This window comes from Lissotriton vulgaris, chromosome 2_1 (genome assembly GCF_964263255.1).
Source record: "Lissotriton vulgaris chromosome 2_1, aLisVul1.2, whole genome shotgun sequence".
NCBI classification, from domain to species: Eukaryota; Metazoa; Chordata; class Amphibia; order Caudata; family Salamandridae; genus Lissotriton; species Lissotriton vulgaris.
Window position 1 is genome coordinate 299,125,190 of NC_141687.1, and position 20,581 is coordinate 299,145,770.

The 20,581-nt window shown below is 43.6% G+C and overlaps 1 protein-coding gene across 1 annotated transcript in view; it reads right to left on the reverse strand.

Moving 5' to 3' along the window:
• DOC2B (double C2 domain beta) overlaps window positions 1–20,581 on the reverse strand; it is a 2,126,151-nt gene that overhangs the window by 535,476 nt on the left and 1,570,094 nt on the right. Inside the window, exon 5 of the mRNA XM_086958530.1 lies at window positions 9,638–9,764. Coding sequence (XP_086814656.1) covers window positions 9,638–9,764 — 127 coding nt within the window. The remainder of the gene's footprint in view (window positions 1–9,637; window positions 9,765–20,581) is intronic.

Here is a 20,581-nt window from a genome sequence, read left to right on the forward strand (position 1 = left end):
CCATCTTCACAATGCTGCATCAAGACCTACGCCTGCTTCAAGCAGGCGCAGGGTTTTGACGCAGCATTGGCCTGAAAGTGACTGAGTGAAATCTCATAGATTTCACTCAGCCACTTTTAGGAGGCGTTCCTGTGCAGGAACGCCCCCCCCTGCGCAGGAACGCCTCCTTATGGCGCAGGGCTTTACAACGTGACGCATCTCCTAGATGCGTCACGTTGTAAATAGGGTGCTTTGTTTGCGCCGCCGTTGCGTCAAATAAAGTGACACAATTGCAGCGCAAAGAAGCGCAAGGGCCTCATAAATCTGCCCCCTAATTTGTTATTGTTCGTAGGTGTTGTGGATTCTCAATTTAACTTTATTAGTCGTGCGCCCCACATATGATTTTCCACATGTTCTCTGCAATACATGAACTACATAGTCCCAAGTGATGTGTTCCATGATTTTTTGTTCTCTTCCATTATGCAGTTTATATGCTATTATATTTACTTCATGTTCACTTACTTTACATTTAACACATTTGCAGAAGCCTGGTTGGTGGAGCCAGGATTTATGTGGTATTCTTACCACCAGTAGATGACTTTGGGCCATTATGTCTCATAAAGAGGCTACTTTCCTGTATATGATCTTTGGATATTCTGATGTGGTTTCTCTCAAGGTGTCATTACATATTAGCCTTTTCCAGGTTCTCGTGAATGCCCCTCTTTAAGTTCCCTTCTTCTAGTGATTAGTGGTAGTGGTTCTTCTCTCCTTTTTGCCATACTTCTATTTTTCACATTGCGTAGAACTTTCCCGGTGTAGCCTCAAATCTCCTGAACATTTCATTTACTTGTGTCTCACAGTCAGAGGTTTCAGAGTTGTTTGTTCTTGCTCTCAGCATGTCTTCAAACGGGACACTCCACTTGATAGAGTATAAATATGAAACAAGCATTGGCAAAGCCAGCAGGTCTGACCCTTCTCAAAGATGCAGTGGCACAAGGTGCAATTAGATGTCTCTCTCAAGTCAGATCCAACTGCCTGAATTGTCTTTTACAAAGATGCAGTACAGTAACTTGTTATTAGATATCCCTATTGCGTCAGATACAGTACCAAATTTGAGCCGGTGTTTGCAGGCGGGGCCCCTGGCCCTTTTTTGGGGTGACTGGCACTTATTTTTCAACATTTCTCAAGAGCAATAGAGGGAAAAACAAACAGAGCACAAATACGGAGGAAGAGAACAATGAAAAAACAGTAACAAAGAGAGAAAGCAGGAACCTGCAAGAGTGAGATAAAGGGTCAGGGAGTGTCTGGTAGTGGATGCAAAGAGGGAACAGATGGATTTAGGACTACGCAGCCTTGGTATTTGGTGCTCCAATATTTAATTGCACCAGCCACAGGCTTCTGAGCAGAGCACTCATTTCTTTACAAATTGAGCACTGGTCAGATACAACAGCTAGAAAAGTCTTTTACAAAGATGTAGTGCTGCAAGTTTCTACTAGATGCCCATCTAGAGTCAGATGCAAATGCACAAACCATCTTTTACAAAGCTTAATGTTGATATTAAGGATCCATTCAAGATAAATATTAATCCAGTTTATTGAAGCGTCTCCTCTCTCCACCATACCAGTCCTCACTCCCACAGATGACAGAGAGGAATCCCCACCGTCAACATCCTATAACATGCTCTAGAGGAACGGTAAAAAAATATCAACTGGTAGAAAGAGGGAGGGGTGCAGGGAAGAACGGAAATAACACATGTAAACGTGAGAGAAAAAGTCTGACTCATGTATGCATAACAAATACAGGAAAAAGATCTAAGCAATGAGGATAACGACATTGTGATAAGATAGGAAGACACAACACATCTTCCCTCGGAGGAACAATTACAAGAAAGGAGAGGGAAGTGAATATAAACAGACACACTTATAAATTCATTTGTTCATGTCATAGTCTCTGTGTGATTTGGGGATATTGCAGATTCTTTGGCCTTATGGGAAATCTGGATGCAGGGTTATGTGTGGAATGGACGAGGGAAGAACATCCTTGGTTACGTTGTTACTAAGTGGGTTGTATTTGGCTAACCTGTCCATGCTCCAGTTTTGCCCATTATCCATGATTGCCACAGTATGTTTGACAGCCACACACTGCATAGGGTTGGAGAACTTGGAATCACTGCATTTACCAATGGGCTTCTCAGTATATATCCAGTCCCCCACCACCCGTGGTGGTGGTTTAATACCTTGTTTGAGGTCGTAGTAGGTCTTGTATTTGGCTTTGGCGATGTAATCTTACGTCTGTTTCCCCTGGATCGTGTTCTACACTTTTACCTATCTTCTTGACTTCAGAGTTTTCTCTTCTGGTAAAACATGTTCACTCCCTTTATTTCTTTAGAGATATTTCTGCAAACTCTTGCCAAATGTCCTCTCTTGACAACTAGGGTGATTAGCTAGATGGTTAGTACTTCCACGAGGAAAGCACTTAAGTTTGCTAAATTCCAAATCCCCCGTCTGAGAAGAAAACATGTCACTCTTCACTTTCCATATGGTAGACTCCGGTCCTAGGTTTTATACTTCAGAAATTTGCTCATTAGCCCCCGGTATTGATTTCCTTTAAGCACATGGCTGAGTGTTCAATAGACGTCGATATTTCGATAGCCTCCTGAAGGTCGGGTTGTTTTTACAATAACCTTTCTTGTATTTTGTTGTTATTAGTGCAACGCTTTAGCTGGTCTCTTATGAGGGAATCATTCAATTCCTTAAAGTCACATAACTTGGTTAACCCTCTGAGTACCGCTACATAATTGGTTACATTTTCCTTCTTTGCCTTGGGACCTACTGAAAAACTTGTGATGTTCCAGTACTATGTTAATTTTGCCTCCAGCATTTTTCTGTAATTTCATTAGTGTGACTTTCTAGGCATCAACTTCTTCCTCATCTGCATCACGACCATCAGACGATATTTCCAATTCAGGTAAAGTTGAAAAAAAATCCATGTGTACCCAGATTGTGGAGTATTGTGTGTTGTTTCCTTGTTGAGCTGAAATGTTCACCCCCAATTGCTATTAAGTATTGCTATTAATTAAGACTCAAATATATTTTCCCATTCTTTCCATGGTATATTAGGCTCGCCTAACTCATTCAAGTACAGTGCAGATTGTGACATACTTGCGACTGCTATTTTGATACAACGGAGCACTTAGAGACAAGAGAAAATGTACAAATAGTTCCGTTGTATCAACAAAGTAAAAAAATCGTAATCAAGTAATGCGAAAAATATATATAAAAAGTCAGATAACGATAAGACAAATATGCTTGTAGCAGATTAATATATAATAATATGATGAATGAATTGCAATAGCGGAAGAGTTTAATACGGTACTTCACGATGCATAAATCCATATGTAACTTAGGATTCTAGGAATACTATATAGGGAGAAACTCAAGGTACAAAAATAGGGGCATGCAGAGCACTAAATTGACAAATGTTCAAGTTTGAGATATTTATACAATAAGTGTGCAGCTTTACACACCGGACACACGCTAATAAAGGACTGCAGATGTGAGCATGTCACTGCAACTGGAGGAGAGGGGATCCTTCAACTCCAGGGGCCTCATTTATGAGGCTGTGCGTCACTTTTACACCGTCGGTGCGTCACTTTTTGTGAACCACCAGTGGCGTAAAAACTGCGCCTTGTTGCGCCATATTTACAAAGTGACGCATCTAGGTAGATGCGTCACTTTGTAAACCCCTGCGCCACATTATACCTGCGCCAGGTATAATGTCTGCAAGGGGGGCGTATTGACGCAAGGAAGGGTCGTCGAAGTGACGCAGTGAAATCTATGTAATTTCACTGCGTCACCTTTAGGACGCTGTTGTGTCAAAATCTTGCGCCTGCCTCACAGCAGGCATAAGACTGACGCAGGCCCTTTCACATGGAGCTTGCCCCATGTGAAAGGACGCATTGCTGGAGTTGCGTCACTTTTATGACACAATCCAGCAATGCGTCACTTTTGCGCCATACAGATACATCAGAAATACTGACGTATCTATAACTCCTTGCGACATGATGCGTCATACATTAAATATGATGCATCAGGAATGTCGCAAGGAGTGCGCACTGAGAAGTGACGCATCGCTGCTTTCATGCAGCAATGCGTAATTTCTCATAAATGAGGCCCCTGGTGTGCGTGCCACCAAACAGAGCACACTGTGAACATGTAAAATTAAAGGTGTATGTCACGGGTTTTAAGCAGAGCACACTGTAAATCAGGTAGAGGTGTGTGTGTCCCCGTACCATTAAAAGAGAATCAAGAGAGAATGCAGTAATTTGCCTACAAAAAACTGAAAAAGAACTGCCAAACACTGCCTTTAGAGGACCAAAAAGGACTGTAGGCAACTTCGCAGTTAAATAAATATCATAAGAGGTGTGCGTGTCACTGTAGAAACTCGTACCAGAGCTGCAAAATGACATGCCAGGATTTGCCCTCTGGCCCCAAAAGGACTGCTCGATGAAAGCTTGTCGCAAGGCAGAGGTGAAGGTCCACAAATATCGTCAAAGGCCTTCTAACTGCCAGAAAAGGCATGCCCAGGGGAGGTCCTCCACACACCGATGTCTTCGCCGCAGGTCCAGAGCAGAGGTACGGCTATGCCCAGGTTCTCCTTACGAAGCTTTGCACCACCATGCTAAGCACCAGCAAAGGCAAGCCCAGGGGAGGAACAAGGACATCTGCTTAGGGTGACCAGGGGTCCCACATTTGCCCAGGCGATCCCCGTTTTTCACCAGCTGTCCCGGCAGATTTCAGAAAATTTAGCTCCTGTCCCGGTTTTTACAGAGGGTCGACTGAAAACGGGGGGATGTGCTTTTTGATGTTTTACAAAGTAGGCATAGTTGTCAGTTGGTTCGAGAAAGCAATTTAATTAACAGGCCAGCTACTGGATTAAAAAAAATGCATTTATGTATATTCTAACTGCCTGTTCTGTGATTTTCTGCTGAGGAGCGCTGTCATTCAGTCTGCTAGCTTGAAGTATAATTGTAGTCCTTCTTCTATTTTTCTTAAATGTCCCGATTTTTGGCTTTAAAATTCTGGTCACCCTACATCTGCTCCTACATTGATCTGACCGAAAGGAAGTGGCAGACTGGAAGGGAACCACAGAATGTGTCATGAGACACAGAGGTGCCTGCAAGAAGCAACGGAAAAGGCTCTGGAGGGAAACAGCACTTAGATCAGTGGTATGGAGGGTAAGATACGCGTCGCTGTGGGTGATGCAGAAATGAAGTTGGCGATAAATGTTCAAGGATCTCTGGTACAGTCTCTTAATTCAGTAGGCCGCAGAGCGTGAGGTCGGTGAAGTATAATCAGGAACAGTTCTTGCTTGAGGCAGAGGATAAACAGAAGGGGAGGAAACTGTGACTTCTGTCTCCTTTCACAGATCGTCGCCAGTGTTGAAATTAAGAAACCGTGCAATATAAATATAAATCCAGTTTATTCAGGCTTCTCCTCTCTCCCCCATACCAGTCCTCACTCCCACAGATGACAGAGTAGAATTCAAACCGTCAATATTCTATGGCAAGCTCTAGAGGAATGGCAAGGAAATACCAACTGGTAGAAAGAGGGAGGGGTGCAGGGAAGAATGGAAATAACATATCATGTAAGCATGAGAAAAAAATACGCTCATGCATGCTTACCAAATACAGGAAAAAGATCTAAGCAATGAGGATAACGACATTGTGATAAGATAGGAAGATATAACACTGCAGTACAGCAAGTTGTTACTAGATGTCCTTCCTGAGTCGGATGCAACTGCTGGAAAAGTCTTGCACAGGGCTATAGTCCCGCAGTAACTGCTTGAAACGTTTTTTGTCAAAGCTTCACTTCTGGATGTTCCTCTTCAGTCAGATGCAAGGGTGTGAAGGCTCCTTCATAAACATTGGGAGGTGTGGCTTCAATGTCAACTTTTCCATGTTCACTGTAGCTACTCTAATGGTTTGTGCTAAATAAATATGGCAAAGCTGGTTTATGATGATGAGTCAATGTTGTGGGTATGAATAAAAGCATTGAGTGTTATGGTAGTTTGTGGGTGTATCCGAATACACATAGCTTCTACCAACCATTGGTGAATACAAGTAACTTCAAACTTCTAAACCTCATGGATTTCTTTTGAGTGGATCAGCACAATACAACCACTTAGAATGAAGCCAGCCAAGGACTGAAGTGAAGGGACCTATTGCCCCGTGCTTTTTGAACTGGTGGGAAGAAGCAAAATGGAAATAACTTAAAAAGAACAATGGATAAATAGGGTTAACTAACCCGCCCCCAATATACGCAGTCACAAAAATTAAAGCCAGCCATCAGCTCAAGTGAAATGACTCATTGCCCCATGCTGTATGCTCTGGTGGGAGGAAGCAAAATGTGAAGCATCCATATCCGCCTCTTGAGGGAGACAGTTTTTAAGACTAAGGTGTAGCTGTACTGATGTTCAGGACCACAAGGCACAGGCAGCTAGCCTGGCCACTAAATTCAAGGTCAGTAGGTATCCGGATAAAATGGTTCAGAAAGCTATGAACGGGCGTGGAATAATAACAGAGATGCTCTCTTGGATCACAACCCGCAGAGAAAGGTAGAAGATCATATGATCTGTGTCACAACAATAAACATGTCACATCTGATAAGGTCAGCAAAGTAATCAAAAATAATTCGAAGATTCTGAACAGTGGCAACCTTATCCTACCCAAACCAATATTTTTACAAAAGAAGAAGCCTCAGGCACTCACTAGTCAACATGAGACCATTGAAGCATGCAGGTGGGAGCAAGCCGACACCACGGGCCCTCCCACAAGTAGTGGGGCACTCCCCATGTAGAAGATGTAATGCCTGCCCCCTGACTAAAACCACAAAAATGGTAAATCTGGGTAACAACATACAGTGGGAATTGAGACAATTCACAAATTGCAATACCACATGATTATATGATCACACGCCCGTATGATCTTTGTTAGATAGGCATGAACACACGTAAAGTCAAGACAAGGATTGCAGGACACCGGGGCAATCTCAGATGTGAGAGAAACACAACAAAGATGGTGGCACACTTCATTGAGAAGGGACACACAGAGACTAACGGTTGGTCCTCGAGCATTTAGCCAAGACCACAAATTGTGAAAGAAGATTTCTGGAAAGAGAACAGCGTCGGGTTTTCAAACTGAACACTCATGTGGTTGGCTTAAATGACAATATTCCTTGGGGACAATTTACAACCTAGCCCATAGTTACCATGCGTTTGGTCACATGAGCCTTTTTTCATTAAAAAAAGTATTTTTGTTTTTTGAGCTAAAACAATGCCCACCATTCAGTGAGTATTGCAAGATGTAGTTCCACCCCTCTCCCCATTTTTGAATTATTTGAATCTTTGAAACAGCCTTTCCCATAATCTCAATATCCATTACGCAGGAGGGCAGAACTGGTCAGCATCCCACGGGTATCCCCCACTTTAGGGTTTAGGCGGCTTCTCTTCTCAGCATCTAGTACTCCAATCTGGAAGTTGTTTTGAAATGTCCAGATAGTAACCAATTTTTTGTTTTGTTTTTGTATTTCTTTACTTAATTTCAGTTAGTTAATCATTTCTACAGGTCCTCTTCTACTAGTCCTCAGCTGATAAGCAATCTCTCTGTAGCAGATCTATGAGAGAGTGGAACCAGGAAATGGTTCCACGAGTATCCGACATGTGGATAGGTATGCGGTCTCGCTGACCGATACCTAGCTAGAATTGCGCGATGCACGTTCAGTGCGGTTTTCGAGAAACTCCGAGGCTGGAGTTTAAAGGCTTGGTGAACAAGTCATTTAGCAATATGCAGGCATGTATGATGGTTATGTAGGTGAATGGGCCAAGCAGGGACCTTGTTGACATGAGTATGGCATAGCCATTTGAGTCCTTATTAAAGGACAAGAAGGAGGGATACTTTATGGCTAATACGTTCTCTTCTTTTATGTATATACAGAGTGTGACTTTAGGCTTGCCTCACATCTGTGGACCTATAGAGCACTATTACATGTTTTCATATATATGTAGTAAGCAACACATGTGTATAGTGTTGTATTTGTGAGTGGTTGAGCCTGCTTTGTTCTGTCTGCTGTAGTTTTGACCATTACTATCAGACTATTTTAATTTGACTACCATAATTTGTCCAAGTCACTCAGTCTACCTCGAATATGTACTCTAGATTCATCTATGCCATGAAGATATCTCTAATCTATCTAATGAAACTGTACCTCACTAAGCTCACCTTGGTCTGGCTCCTGCATTTTGGTCCACCTTTTTAAAGCTACATTTAGCTCTCTTGGGTAGTTCTGTCATATCTTTCTGTAAATTGTGTTCATCTCATTTAGCCGAATTTGAATTGTCTGTTGCAAACTTCCCCATCTCAGTTAGCCTGCCTTAGTCTGCCCATCGTTACTGTATTTTTCACACTGAGCATCCTTTGTTTTGTGTTCTGTAGTTTTGTCCAGTTATTTTTGCCTACCTTGTTCTCTGACAATTTCATCCATCCCATTCATGGTGTGCAGCCATCTGTCTAACCAGCCTACTTTTATGTGGTTGCAAGTCAAAATTATTGTAAATCAACTAACCTTTTTTAAAAAAATGTACAATAAAAGTACCCTTGTATTCTAATTGCCCAAAAAATGTTGCACATTTAAATAAAAAGTACCACGTAATATTTAGAACAAAATAAAATGTTAACAATTGCATGTATTATGAACTTTTAAAACAATATCCAAGAATTTTCCCATTCTACCCTGCATTACATTTTCGCCATTCCAAACGAAAATGACAGTTCTTAAATCTTGGGTGGACAATTCCAGTCTAAGACTGACATAAGGATGCACACTTCTGAAGCAAGTGCGACACTCATAAAGACTATTTCAGACCGTCATCTCATTATTTTCACCCTGAAACATAAGACCCATGTCACACATGACCGGATCATCACAGGGTGTGAATGCCATTCAGAAAATAATGTCTTACAACATCTGCCCAGGCTGGCCCCTGTGTATGTTCTAGATGTATAAAGATATACTGGCCTGATATATATATAAAATTGAGGGATGCTATGTTAACCCTCTCAAAAGTTGCATAATTTCTCCCATAAATGTAAACTTCATCAGGAATGACCACTGTCATGCTGCTGTGAAGTCATCATAATTACTCTAATGGAGAATCCTTCTGTGAAAATGAATGGTGAAAATGACATCACTATTGCTTTTCACAAGATTATACATTACCATCCTTCTCTAAATCAGTGACGTTGAGGCTGCATCTATTGAATGCCTTACCGCTGCGGTTAGGATCATTGAAGCGCGCTGGTATCTCAACTTTCAACTCAAAGAGGTAATACAGGCTTGGGAATTTGGATGCTAAAGATGACTAATTGGCTAGAACTATGATTGTATTAAATATGTGATACTTTGTAACTAAAGAATGTGAAAACTACTGTTACTCTTTGTATGCACAGAATCAGTGTGCCATGGAGCAATGTTAGCACCAATAACCCCAATTCAGAACTGGAAAGTTCTGTGCTCCAAATCCCTGTAAAATCTTTTTCTGAAAAGAACACAACAGCCCTTTATGCAACGTTTTAAAATGAAAAAGAGACTTTGCTACTTACTGGCAGCTGTTTTTCTAGACAGATGCTGAATGTCTTTGTTTGGTTCGGCTTCAGCTTCTTCAGAGGAATTCTGGTCTCCCCAATGAATTCATTGTGGCGGAATTTGTCTTCATCGCAGACTGAAATTCTGTAAGTAGAAAACATAGGAGTTATGACTAAATCTCGCTTTCTTTGCAGAGGAATACATTTGTACTAAGAAGGCTCCTGCCATAGCTACTCAGCCCCAGATGAGTGTTCCATGCTCCTAGAGGCAGAGCGTGGGGTGCTCGCGGCCTCGGTTTTCCCGCTCACTCTATTTGATAAATTCCACGTTTAACATAATCTGTTCCAGTTAACTCTAATCCTAGAATTGGTATTCTTGGTGATGTAGCAAAAGGAATTAAACCAGCATCTTCATAGACCATCATTCTTTAGAAAGACATTCATAAAGATGATGGAGGATGTTGTATTACGTAATAATATATAGCTACAGTATATAACATAGAGAGGAATATAATTTAAAAAAGTACTACACATTTGTGACAATAGTTGTGCAATACAGATATAATCTCGTATTGTAATAAGAAGATATGTCCTGACATTGTGAGCAGATCCCAGTACACAAACACAATCTTGTTTATGAGTTAAATTGTGATGCTAAAGTTCTGCTCTTTCTCTTTAGTTCCCTTGCATCAAATCTATATGAACTCAGCATGATGCCATCCTATTAGTAACATGAACAGGAATGGATGATCTGTCGTTTAAAAGAGGCAAGGATTGAACATAGAGGATATATATTTGAGAGAAATATTGTTAGTTAGTAACCTTTTCTCCTCGGTAACAAGATCAGTAATAACTCTTCATGCTTAGTGAAATAGTCACAAATGTACGACACCAAGAAATAAACAACAAGATTTAAAACAAGATGGGGAGCATGTATTGCCTTGTTGAAAATCACAATTTTAGAGTGTGGGTCAGAAAAGAGGTCTATAAGAAGACCATATATTATAATAAGAAAGATACGTGAGTAGGGAGACTGAAGTAAAAGTGGTTGTGAGGCACAAAAGAAAGAAATTGCCTTATCATTTTCTGGTGCTCATCTAGAATTCGTTGATCAACTAATTCTGTGAAGAGGTTTTCAAAAGGGCAAGGAATATAACAGAATACTTTCTCATTAATAGGTTTCCACAACAGGGCATCAACCTTAGAATCTGAATCAAAAAATAATGTCTATAAAAAGTATTGTTTGTCTTCCATGTATTTGTTGAATAGTTCAATAAATGGCATTTTATAAAATATGCCCCATACCTGTTTGCAAGAAAACATTAATGGGCCCATTAGGCTGTCGGGCGGATCGCCACCGCCATGCGGGCGGTGGTGATCCGCCCGACATCCTTGCCCACCCGCCACCCATTTCCCCCCGCCATAGTACTATGGCGACGGGACCGTGGCGGACAGAAACACCGTCCACTGCTTTTCCGCCCCGGTTGCCTTGCGGCCGGGGCGGAAAAGGGTTTATAAGGTGATGGCTATATTATGCTATATTACGATGGGCTGTGGGAGATGCCTTTCTGTGGCGGCAATGCCGCCATGGAAAGGTAGGTGGTCTTTACTTTGGGGGCCCCCTGTGGGCCCCCATGGTGAAGGCGAGGTGAGGGGTACACATGGGGGGTACCTGTGGTACCCCCCTGCATTTGCATACACAATGCGGCAGACACCGCACGGTGCCTGCCGCTTTGTGTATGCAAATGCATGCCATGCCACTGTGGCGGGCGCATCCTAATTCCCCCCACGGTACCCCCGCCCTTATGGCGGGCGGTCCCAATCCCCGGGAGGATGGCGGGCGGGCAAAGTCCGCCCGCCATCCTAATGACCCCCTTAGGCTCTCGTTCATATTCAGAGCTTTATTCAATATTGGGTGCAAACAATTAAAAATTACTGTACGTTTTTCATCTTATCCTGAGAATATACATTTCATTCTAAGAACAATTTAGATTCTGTTCTCCAGCATAATTATGTGAATTTTAGAATGGGTAACCTAACAATTGGAGAAAATAATTTGCCTTCATCTTCATTTGTAATTAACGATAAAAGCTTTACTTTGTTTGATTTTCCTTTACAGGACATTCTTACAGGTTTTTTGTTTTCAATTGTCCTGCATTGTGCCAAACAGGGAATTGATGCTAAATACTCTTTTGGTTAGATGCTATTTTATCACCATTTCAGAAGCAAATATGTTATTTGAATGACTCGACACAGTGAATGTATGTTATTGATTACTTAATTTTTTTCATTTTCAGTGAATGTATGTTATGTTTTATTAAATTTTTAAGGGTTTGTTTAGAAGTTTGATGCATTTTGTGTTAGTACAACTGAGATACCATTCTAGGGAACTTTACATAAAACAATAAATAAAAAACGGCACTCCTTTCGTTTCTCCACACATATTCCTCCAGCTATGGATGGGAGGGATTTGTGTGAGGAAAAGAGGTCAGAAAGAGAGAAATTCTGCTTAAACTAGGTGCAATAATGCCAATTCTGACCTCTAAAATTCAAAATTGTGCAGTACTTTTTCCCTGGAGGTAAAAGAAAAACCAAGAACTTGCCCAAGGGAGAAGTTAGGTCACTGTAATTTTTCTGAGGTTGTAATAGGGCCTTACCTCCTCATTTATTTATTTATTTTATTTGATGAGTTTTAGATAGCGCTGGCTAGACCCGGAGGTATCAGAGCGCTTTACATGAGGTTCCATATTGTTACAAAGTTACATCAGTTACAAGTTACATTTGGTGCAAGAAAACATTTAAAGAGCATAAAAGACAAGATAAATGGAGTGTAGAAGGGTAGGGAGTAAGGTAAAAGGATAGGAGGGAGATACGGCGGAGAGACAAAGGAAAGTCTGCCCTAAGTCTGGCTGGGCAGGTGACGGCCGAGGGGGAAGTCCTAAGCCCATCTCCTCTATAGCGATAGCACATGATAAGAAGCCCACTTACCTGCCAGTTCAACAGAAGGTTGCCCTTTATTACCCTGGCGAAGGGCCGCCAGCCATATTTATATCTTCCCACCAAAAGGCAGGGATCTTAGTGACTTCAGCCAAGGGGCCTTGTTTGATGAGCACACTCTGGAAACTTTTCTGTTTTCAAGAAGAATTGCAAAACAAAAAAAACAAAAAAAAGAATCAAACTCTAAAAATGATGAGAGCTTGTTTCTTGGGAAAAAAACATCCAAAATGGGAGCTTGTTTCCTGAAAGCAAAAAATAAATGACCTTGACATTCAAGGTGTTTCCAGTCGCTGGAGGTCATTCTGCATTTTTCCTGCCCTTATCCAACAAATATACCATGGCAGCCACAGGTAGAGAAGATGATTGACAGCTGCCATGCCCTCAATGGGGAAGAGGAAATAGTTGTCACTGTAACCTCCGGACCTCGTGAAGGGTGAGCGTCCAGGGCAACGGTTTGCAGCAGTCGAGAGAGCTGAGAGAGAATCTGCCGCTGTATATTTGGCACCTCTCCCGACTCTAAATAGAGAAGGGGAACCAGCGTGGCTCCTCTGCTATGGGGGAGGAGCGTCATTCCAACACCTCCCCCCAAAAAAAGTCAGGAAAGGAAAAATAAAACAATATTAAACACTTGTTTTCTTTTAACTTTCTAATCCTGCTGAGTCTTGGGGGTGGGGAATGGGGATGAGAGACATTATGGGAAGTAGTAGTGCACTCCCTTCATTGCGCATGATGGTTTGAACGGTCGCCTGAGGCCGTCTGAACCATCATGCACAGTGAAAGCAGTGAAAATTCTCTCAACTTACAGTCTGCCCTGGAGGGCATATCGAGGGCACTCAGGCCAATTATGAAGCTGCTCTCATGAGAGAAGCTTCAAGATTGGCCAAAGATAATTCTGGGTTAATGAGCTGCCTAGAGAAGAGGACCAGCACAACACAGTTGGCTGCAGGTAAGTTGTCTTTTATATTATTATTATTTTTTTTTATTTTGCGACCCCTATGTCCCCTTCCTGTCTGCTTTTATTTATTTTATTTGATGAGTTGTATTTAGCGCTGGCTGGACCGGGAGGTATCAGAGCGCTTTACATGAGGTTCCACATTGTTACAAAGTTACATCAGTTACAAGTTACATTTGTTGCAAGAAAACATTTAAAGAGAGTAGAAGACAAGATAAATGGAGTGTAGAAGGGTAGGGAATAAGGTAAAAGGGTAGTAGGGAGATACGGCGGAGAGACGAAGGAAAGTCTGCCCAAAGTCTAGCTGAGTAGGTGACGGCCGAGGGGGAAGTCTTAAGACTCTCTCCTCTATAGCTATCAAGAAAGCTCCAACGGGCCTCGGCCAAAAGGCTATGTCTCAACGATCGGTGGCAAGTTCACAGATTCAATGTCCTGATGGGTGAGCCGGATGGGGTAAATGCTGGAGGTGTGGTTGATGTCCAATGTCCAATTTTTGGTTAAAAGTAGTAGCACATTGTGGTAAAGGACCACTGTGGTGGCCATCTTGGGGTCAGGCAAGGGATTCTACCCATGGTGGTCTATTCAGCCGGTCCCCATTTTTATCTTTCCCCAATGTATTCTCAGGGGCCCCTAGGGTAATTGGCGCATTGCTATCAGTGGCCTCTTTTCTTCCCCGTTGCTGACTTGAGGTCGCAGCGCCAGCTCTCTCCCCTTGAATACTTCGGAGCCAGACAGCCCACAGTTCACAGCTGCTCTCTTTTTGCAGCCTAGTCGGGCCGTGAAGCACGCCGCAGCCACCAATTTCTATTTCTAAGGGTCAGGCACTGAGGTTATCTCCGTGCATGCTAGCGAGTTGCTCCCCATACTTCTCCAATGTCAGTGAACAAACGCCTCACCAGCAGGGTTTTTCAGTTGCAGCTCCCCAACTAGTGATATTAGAAGGGGTGCTGTGATCGTTTCACCAGGGAAGCTTCTGGTCGGGCGCCATCTTAAAGTCAGGCGCAGCCTCCAGCCATCGGCTCATCTCAAGGACACTCACCAATTCCCAGAAGGTGCACAGATCAGTGTGGGATGATCTCCTTGAGATGGCTCAATGCTCCATGCTGCCACCAAATCGTAGCCCTCTCACCTCCACGAGATTCTGACGCCGGCGGGGTGCCTCAGTCTCTTGCCTGGCTGCAAAGCGGCCGCAGGACTCCGCCTGACTCCGGGAGAAGAATCACGGTGGTGGCGAGCCTCGTCCGGCTCTCTCTCGTCCCTCGGCGGCTCTTGTCACGTTGTCTCCGGCTCCGTCGATGTCCGCCTGGGACCCGCTGTGCCTGAACTCAATCAGGTCGTCTCTTGGTCTTTCTAGGCCGATGTCCACGGTGCCATCTTGTCACTGCCCTTTGCTAACAACTGCGCTATTAAACGGGTGCCTCCAGGCAATCCGCAGCCTCACGCCACTTTGCTGAACTGGATTTGGTATGTCTCGATTCTCCGGCTTTGTGCTGGCAGTGTTCGGCAGTCTTTGGGCTCCGGAGCTGTTATGGATCACGTCCACTCAGCCCCTTGCCCCGCCTCACCACTCGTACCTAACACCAGCCGCTACTGAGGGGAACCCCAAGTTTCGAGGAGCGGGAGCACTTTACGGTGGTTCTCCAACTTCACCAAATTCTAAACAAGAACCACCGTTTGTTTTTATTTTTTTTATAATTAATAATTGCCTAATGTATTGGTGATGCATTCTCAATTCTGATACCTGGTTTTGAAGTTGATACTTCGCTGAAGATAAAAACCAAAAGTCATGAGAGGTAAACTAACTTCTAACTCAGAATGGCCTTATTTTACATAGTAACAAAAAGACGTTCCCTATGTAATTCTTTCTGGATTAACTACCAATTATATATCTCATACCCTTTCATACATATGATACATACATACATTAGGCCTTGTTTTAAAAAAAAATATCTCCTCTTTTATTTTACAAAATAATCATACAAACAATTTTTAAAACCAAATCATTTCATAAAAAGCATTAAAAAGCAATTCTTAGCGGGCGCAATTCTTCTTTTTTGATATAGTTGCTCTTTCCTCTAAAGCACAGTTGTTGGTCTTTATCTAAGTTATAGATTAGCACATCCACTTTGGGGTACATATATCATAATCTGTTGATTTTCTTACTGCTCCATAGACTGTGCAACTAAATACTGTGCAAAAGAAACATATATCATCAAGAAAGTTTTCGCATAGAATTATACATATCCATTTTGGAAAGAAAATTTTAAGAACAATACTATTATAAAAATAGTTGTCAAGGCGGCGTTTCGGTGGAATGAGATTGGTTAACACCACCTTCTTCAGGACAGGTTTATACATTAAAAACAATGTTGTTGATTTTATAGATATTGTATATTGAAGTTCATTATATTGACTTGTTCCTTTCTTTTACATTTGTTATGGTATCCTTATCAATAAATACACTGGATGTGTATCATAGGGAGTAAAATCAAAAGTGCAAGCATTTGTGAATAACAGAGAATTAAAGACAAACATTGGCATAGCCAATAGATCTCACTTTTGGGACCTTCTAAGTATGTAGTTATGCAGCACAATATCCTTGGTGCAACCACATCAACTGTTGCGTGGCTAAACACTTATAAGGCCCCTGAGGCGAGACCCATTTGCTATGCCAATGCTTGGTGTGGTTGTGTGTGTGGATGTGTGGTTGGGTGCGGTTGTGTGTGTGGTTGTGTGTGTGTCATTGTGTGTGGTTGTGTGTATGGTTGTGTGTGTGGTTGTGTGTGGTTGTGTGTGTGGTTGTGGTTGTGTGTGTGGGAGGGGGGGGTTGTGAGTGTGGTTGTTTGTGTGTGTGGTTGTGTGTGTGTGTGGTTGAGTGTGTGTGGTTATGCGTGTGGTTGTATGTGTGATTGTGTGTGTGGTTGTGTGTGTGGTTGTCTGTGTGTATTTGTGTGTGTGTGTGGTTGTGTGGTTGTGTGTGTGTGTGTGGTTGTGGTTGTGCATGTGTGGTTGTGTGTGTTGTGTGTATGTGTGTGTGTGGTTGTCTGTGTGGTTGTGTGTGTGTGGTTGTATGTGTGTGGTTGTGTGTGATTGTGTGTGTGGTTGTGTGTGTGGTTGTGTGAGTGGTTGTGTGTGTGGTTGTGTGGGTGCGGTTGTGGGTGTGGTTGTGAGTGTGTTTTGTGTGTGTGATTTGTGTGTGTGGTTGTGTGTGTGTGGTTTTGTGTGTGGTTGTGTGTGTGTTTGTAGGAGCGGTTGTGTGTGTGGTTGTATGTGTGGTTGTGGTTGTGTGTGGTTGTGTGTGCTGTGTTTGTGGTTGTGTGTGTGGTTGTGTGTGTGTGGTTGTGTGTGTGGTTGTGTGTATGGGTGTGTGTATGGGTGTGGTTGGGTGTGTGTGGTTGTGTGTGTGGTTGTGTGTGTGGTTGTGTGTGTGTGGTTGTGGTTGTGTGTTTGTGTGGTTGTGTGTGTGTGGTTGTGTGTATGGTTATGTGTGTGGTTGTGGGTGTGGTGTGTGTGTGTGGTTGTGTGTGTGTGTGGTTATATGTGTGGTTGTGTGTGTGGTTGTGTGTGTGTGGTTGTGTGTGTGTGGCTGTGTATGTGTGTGGTTGTGGGTATGTGTGGTTCTGTGTGTGTGTGTGTGTGTGTGTGTGTGGTTGTGAGTGAGTGTGGTTGTGTGTGTGGTTGTGTGTGTGGTTGTGGTTGTGTGTGTTTGTGGTTGTGTGTGTGGTTGTGTGTGTGGTTGTATATGTGGTTGTATGTGTGGTTGTGTGTGTGGTGGTCTGTGTGGTTGTGCATGTGGTTGTGGTTGTGTTTGTGTGTAGTTGTATGTGCGGTTGTGTGTGCAGTTGTGATTGTGTGTGTGTGGTTGTGTGGTTGTGTGTGTGTGTGGTTGTGTGTGTGGGTGTGGTGTGGTTGTGTGTGTGTTGTGTTTGTGGTTGTGTGTGGTTTTGTGTGTGTGTGTGTGGTTGTGTGTGTGCTTGTGTGTGTGTGGTTGTGTGTGGTTGTGTGTGTGGTTGTGTGTGCTTGTGTGTGTGGTTATATGTGTGGTTGTGTGTGTGGTTGTGTGTGTGGTTGTATATGTGGTTGTATGTGTGGTTGTGTGTGTGGTTGTGCATGTGGTTGTGTGAGTGTGAGTGTGTGTAGTTGTATGTGCGGTTGTGTGTGCAGTTGTGATTGTGTGTGGGGTTGTGTGTGTGGTTGTGCGTGGTTGTGGTTGTGTGTGTGGTTGTGTCTGTAGTTGTGTGTGGTCATGTATGTGTGTTTGTGTGTGTGGTTGTGGGTATGTGTGGTTGTTGGTATGTGTGTGTGTTGTGTGTGTGGGTGTGGTGTGGTTGTGTGTGTGGTTGTGTGTGGTTGTGTGTGTGGTTGTGGTTGTGTGTGTGTGGGGGGGGGTTGTGAGTGTGGTTGTTTGTGTGTGTGGTTGTGTGTGTGTGTGGTTGAGTGTGTGTGGTTATGTGTGTGGTTGTATGTGTGATTGTGTGTGTGGTTGTGTGTGTGGTTGTCTGTGTGTATTTGTGTGTGTGTGTGGTTGTGTGGTTGTGTGTGTGTGTGTGGTTGTGGTTGTGCGTGTGTGGTTGTGTGTGTTGTGTGTATGTGTGTGTGTGGTTGTCTGTGTGGTTGTGTGTGTGTGGTTGTATGTGTGTGGTTGTGTGTGATTGTGTGTGTGGTTGTGTGTGTGGTTGTGTGAGTGGTTGTGTGTGTGGTTGTGTGGGTGCGGTTGTGGGTGTGGTTGTGAGTGTGTTTTGTGTGTGTGATTTGTGTGTGTGGTTGTGTGTGTGTGGTTTTGTGTGTGGTTGTGTGTGTGTTTGTAGGAGCGGTTGTGTGTGTGGTTGTATGTGTGGTTGTGGTTGTGTGTGGTTGTGTGTGCTGTGTTTGTGGTTGTGTGTGTGGTTGTGTGTGTGGTTGTGTGTGTGTGGTTGTGTGTGTGGTTGTGTGTATGGGTGTGGTTGGGTGTGTGTGGTTGTGTATGTGGTTGTGTGTGTGGTTGTGTGTGTGTGGTTGTGGTTGTGTGTTTGTGTGGTTGTGTGTGTGTGGTTGTGTGTATGGTTATGTGTGTGGTTGTGGGTGTGGTGTGTGTGTGTGGTTGTGTGTGTGTGTGGTTATATGTGTGGTTGTGTGTGTGGTTGTGTGTGTGTGGTTGTGTGTGTGTGGCTGTGTATGTGTGTGGTTGTGGGTATGTGTGGTTCTGTGTGTGTGTGTGTGTGTGTGTGTGTGTGGTTGTGAGTGAGTGTGGTTGTGTGTGTGTGTGGTTGTGTGTGTGGTTGTGTGTGTGGTTGTGGTTGTGTGTGTTTGTGGTTGTGTGTGTGGTTGTGTGTATGGTTGTATATGTGGTTGTATGTGTGGTTGTGTGTGTGGTGGTCTGTGTGGTTGTGCATGTGGTTGTGGTTGTGTTTGTGTGTAGTTGTATGTGCGGTTGTGTGTGCAGTTGTGATTGTGTGTGTGTGTGTGTGGTTGTGTGTGTGTGTGGTTGTGTGTGTGGGTGTGGTGTGGTTGTGTGTGTGTTGTGTTTGTGGTTGTGTGTGGTTTTGTGTGTGTGTGTGGTTGTGTGTGTGCTTGTGTGTGTGTGGTTGTGTGTGGTTGTGTGTGTGGTTGTGTGTGCTTGTGTGTGTGGTTATATGTGTGGTTGTGTGTGTGGTTGTGTGTGTGGTTGTATATGTGGTTGTATGTGTGGTTGTGTGTGTGGTTGTGCATGTGGTTGTGGTTGTGTGAGTGTGTGTAGTTGTATGTGCGGTTGTGTGTGCAGTTGTGATTGTGTGTGGGGTTGTGCGTGGTTGTGGTTGTGTGTGTGGTTGTGTCTGTAGTTGTGTGTGGTCATGTATGTGTGTTTGTGTGTGTGGTTGTGGGTATGTGTGGTTGTGGGTATGTGTGTGTGTTGTGTGTGTGGGTGTGGTGTGGTTGTGTGTGTTGTGTGTGTGGTTGTGTGTGTGTCATTGTGTGTGGTTGTGTGTATGGTTGTGTGTGTGGTTGTGTGTGGTTGTGTGTGTGGTTGTGGTTGTGTGTGTGTGTGGGGGGTTGTGAGTGTGGTTGTTTGTGTGTGTGGTTGTGTGTGTGTGTGGTTGAGTGTGTGTGTGGTTATGTGTGTGGTTGTATGTGTGATTGTGTGTGTGGTTATGTGTGTGGTTGTCTGTGTGTATTTGTGTGTGTGTGTGTGGTTGTGTGGTTGTGTGTGTGTGTGTGTGTTTGTGGTTGTGCGTGTGTGGTTGTGTGTGTTGTGTGTATGTGTGTATGTGGTTGTCTGTGTGGTTGTGTGTGTGTGGTTGTATGTGTGTGGTTGTGTGTGATTGTGTGTGTGGTTGTGTGTGTGGTTCTGTGTGTGGTTGTGTGAGTGGTTGTGTGTGTGGTTGTGTGGGTGCGGTTGTGGGTGTGGTTGTGAGTGTGTTTTGTGTGTGTGTGATTTGTGTGTGTGTGGTTGTGTGTGTGTGGTTTTGTGTGTGGTTGTGTGTGTGTTTGTAGGAGCGGTTGTGTGTGTGGTTGTATGTGTGGTTGTGGTTGTGTGTGGTTGTGTGTGCTGTGTTTGTGGTTGTGTGTGTGGTTGTGTGTGTGGTTGTGTGTGTGTGGTTGTGTGTGTGGCTGTGTGTGTGTGGTTGTGGTTGTGTGTTTGTGTGGTTGTGTGTGTGTGGTTGTGTGTATGGTTATGTGTGTGGTTGTGGGTGTGGTGTGTGTGTGTGGTTGTGTGTGTGTGGTTATATGTGTGGTTGTGTGTGTGGTTGTGTGTGTGTGGTTGTGTGTGTGGCTGTGTATGTGTGTGGTTGTGGGTATGTGTGGTTCTGTGTGTGTGTGTGTGTGTGGTTGTGTGTGAGTGTGGTTGTGTGTGTGTGTGGTTGTGTGTGTGGTTGTGGTTGTGTGTGTTTGTGGTTGTGTGTGTGGTTGTGTGTGTGGTTGTGTGTGTGATTGTATATGTGGTTGTATGTGTGGTTGTGTGTGTGGTTGTCTGTGTGGTTGTGCATGTGGTTGTGGTTGTGTGTGTGTGTAGTTGTATGTGCGGCTGTGTGTGCAGTTGTGATTGTGTGTGTGTG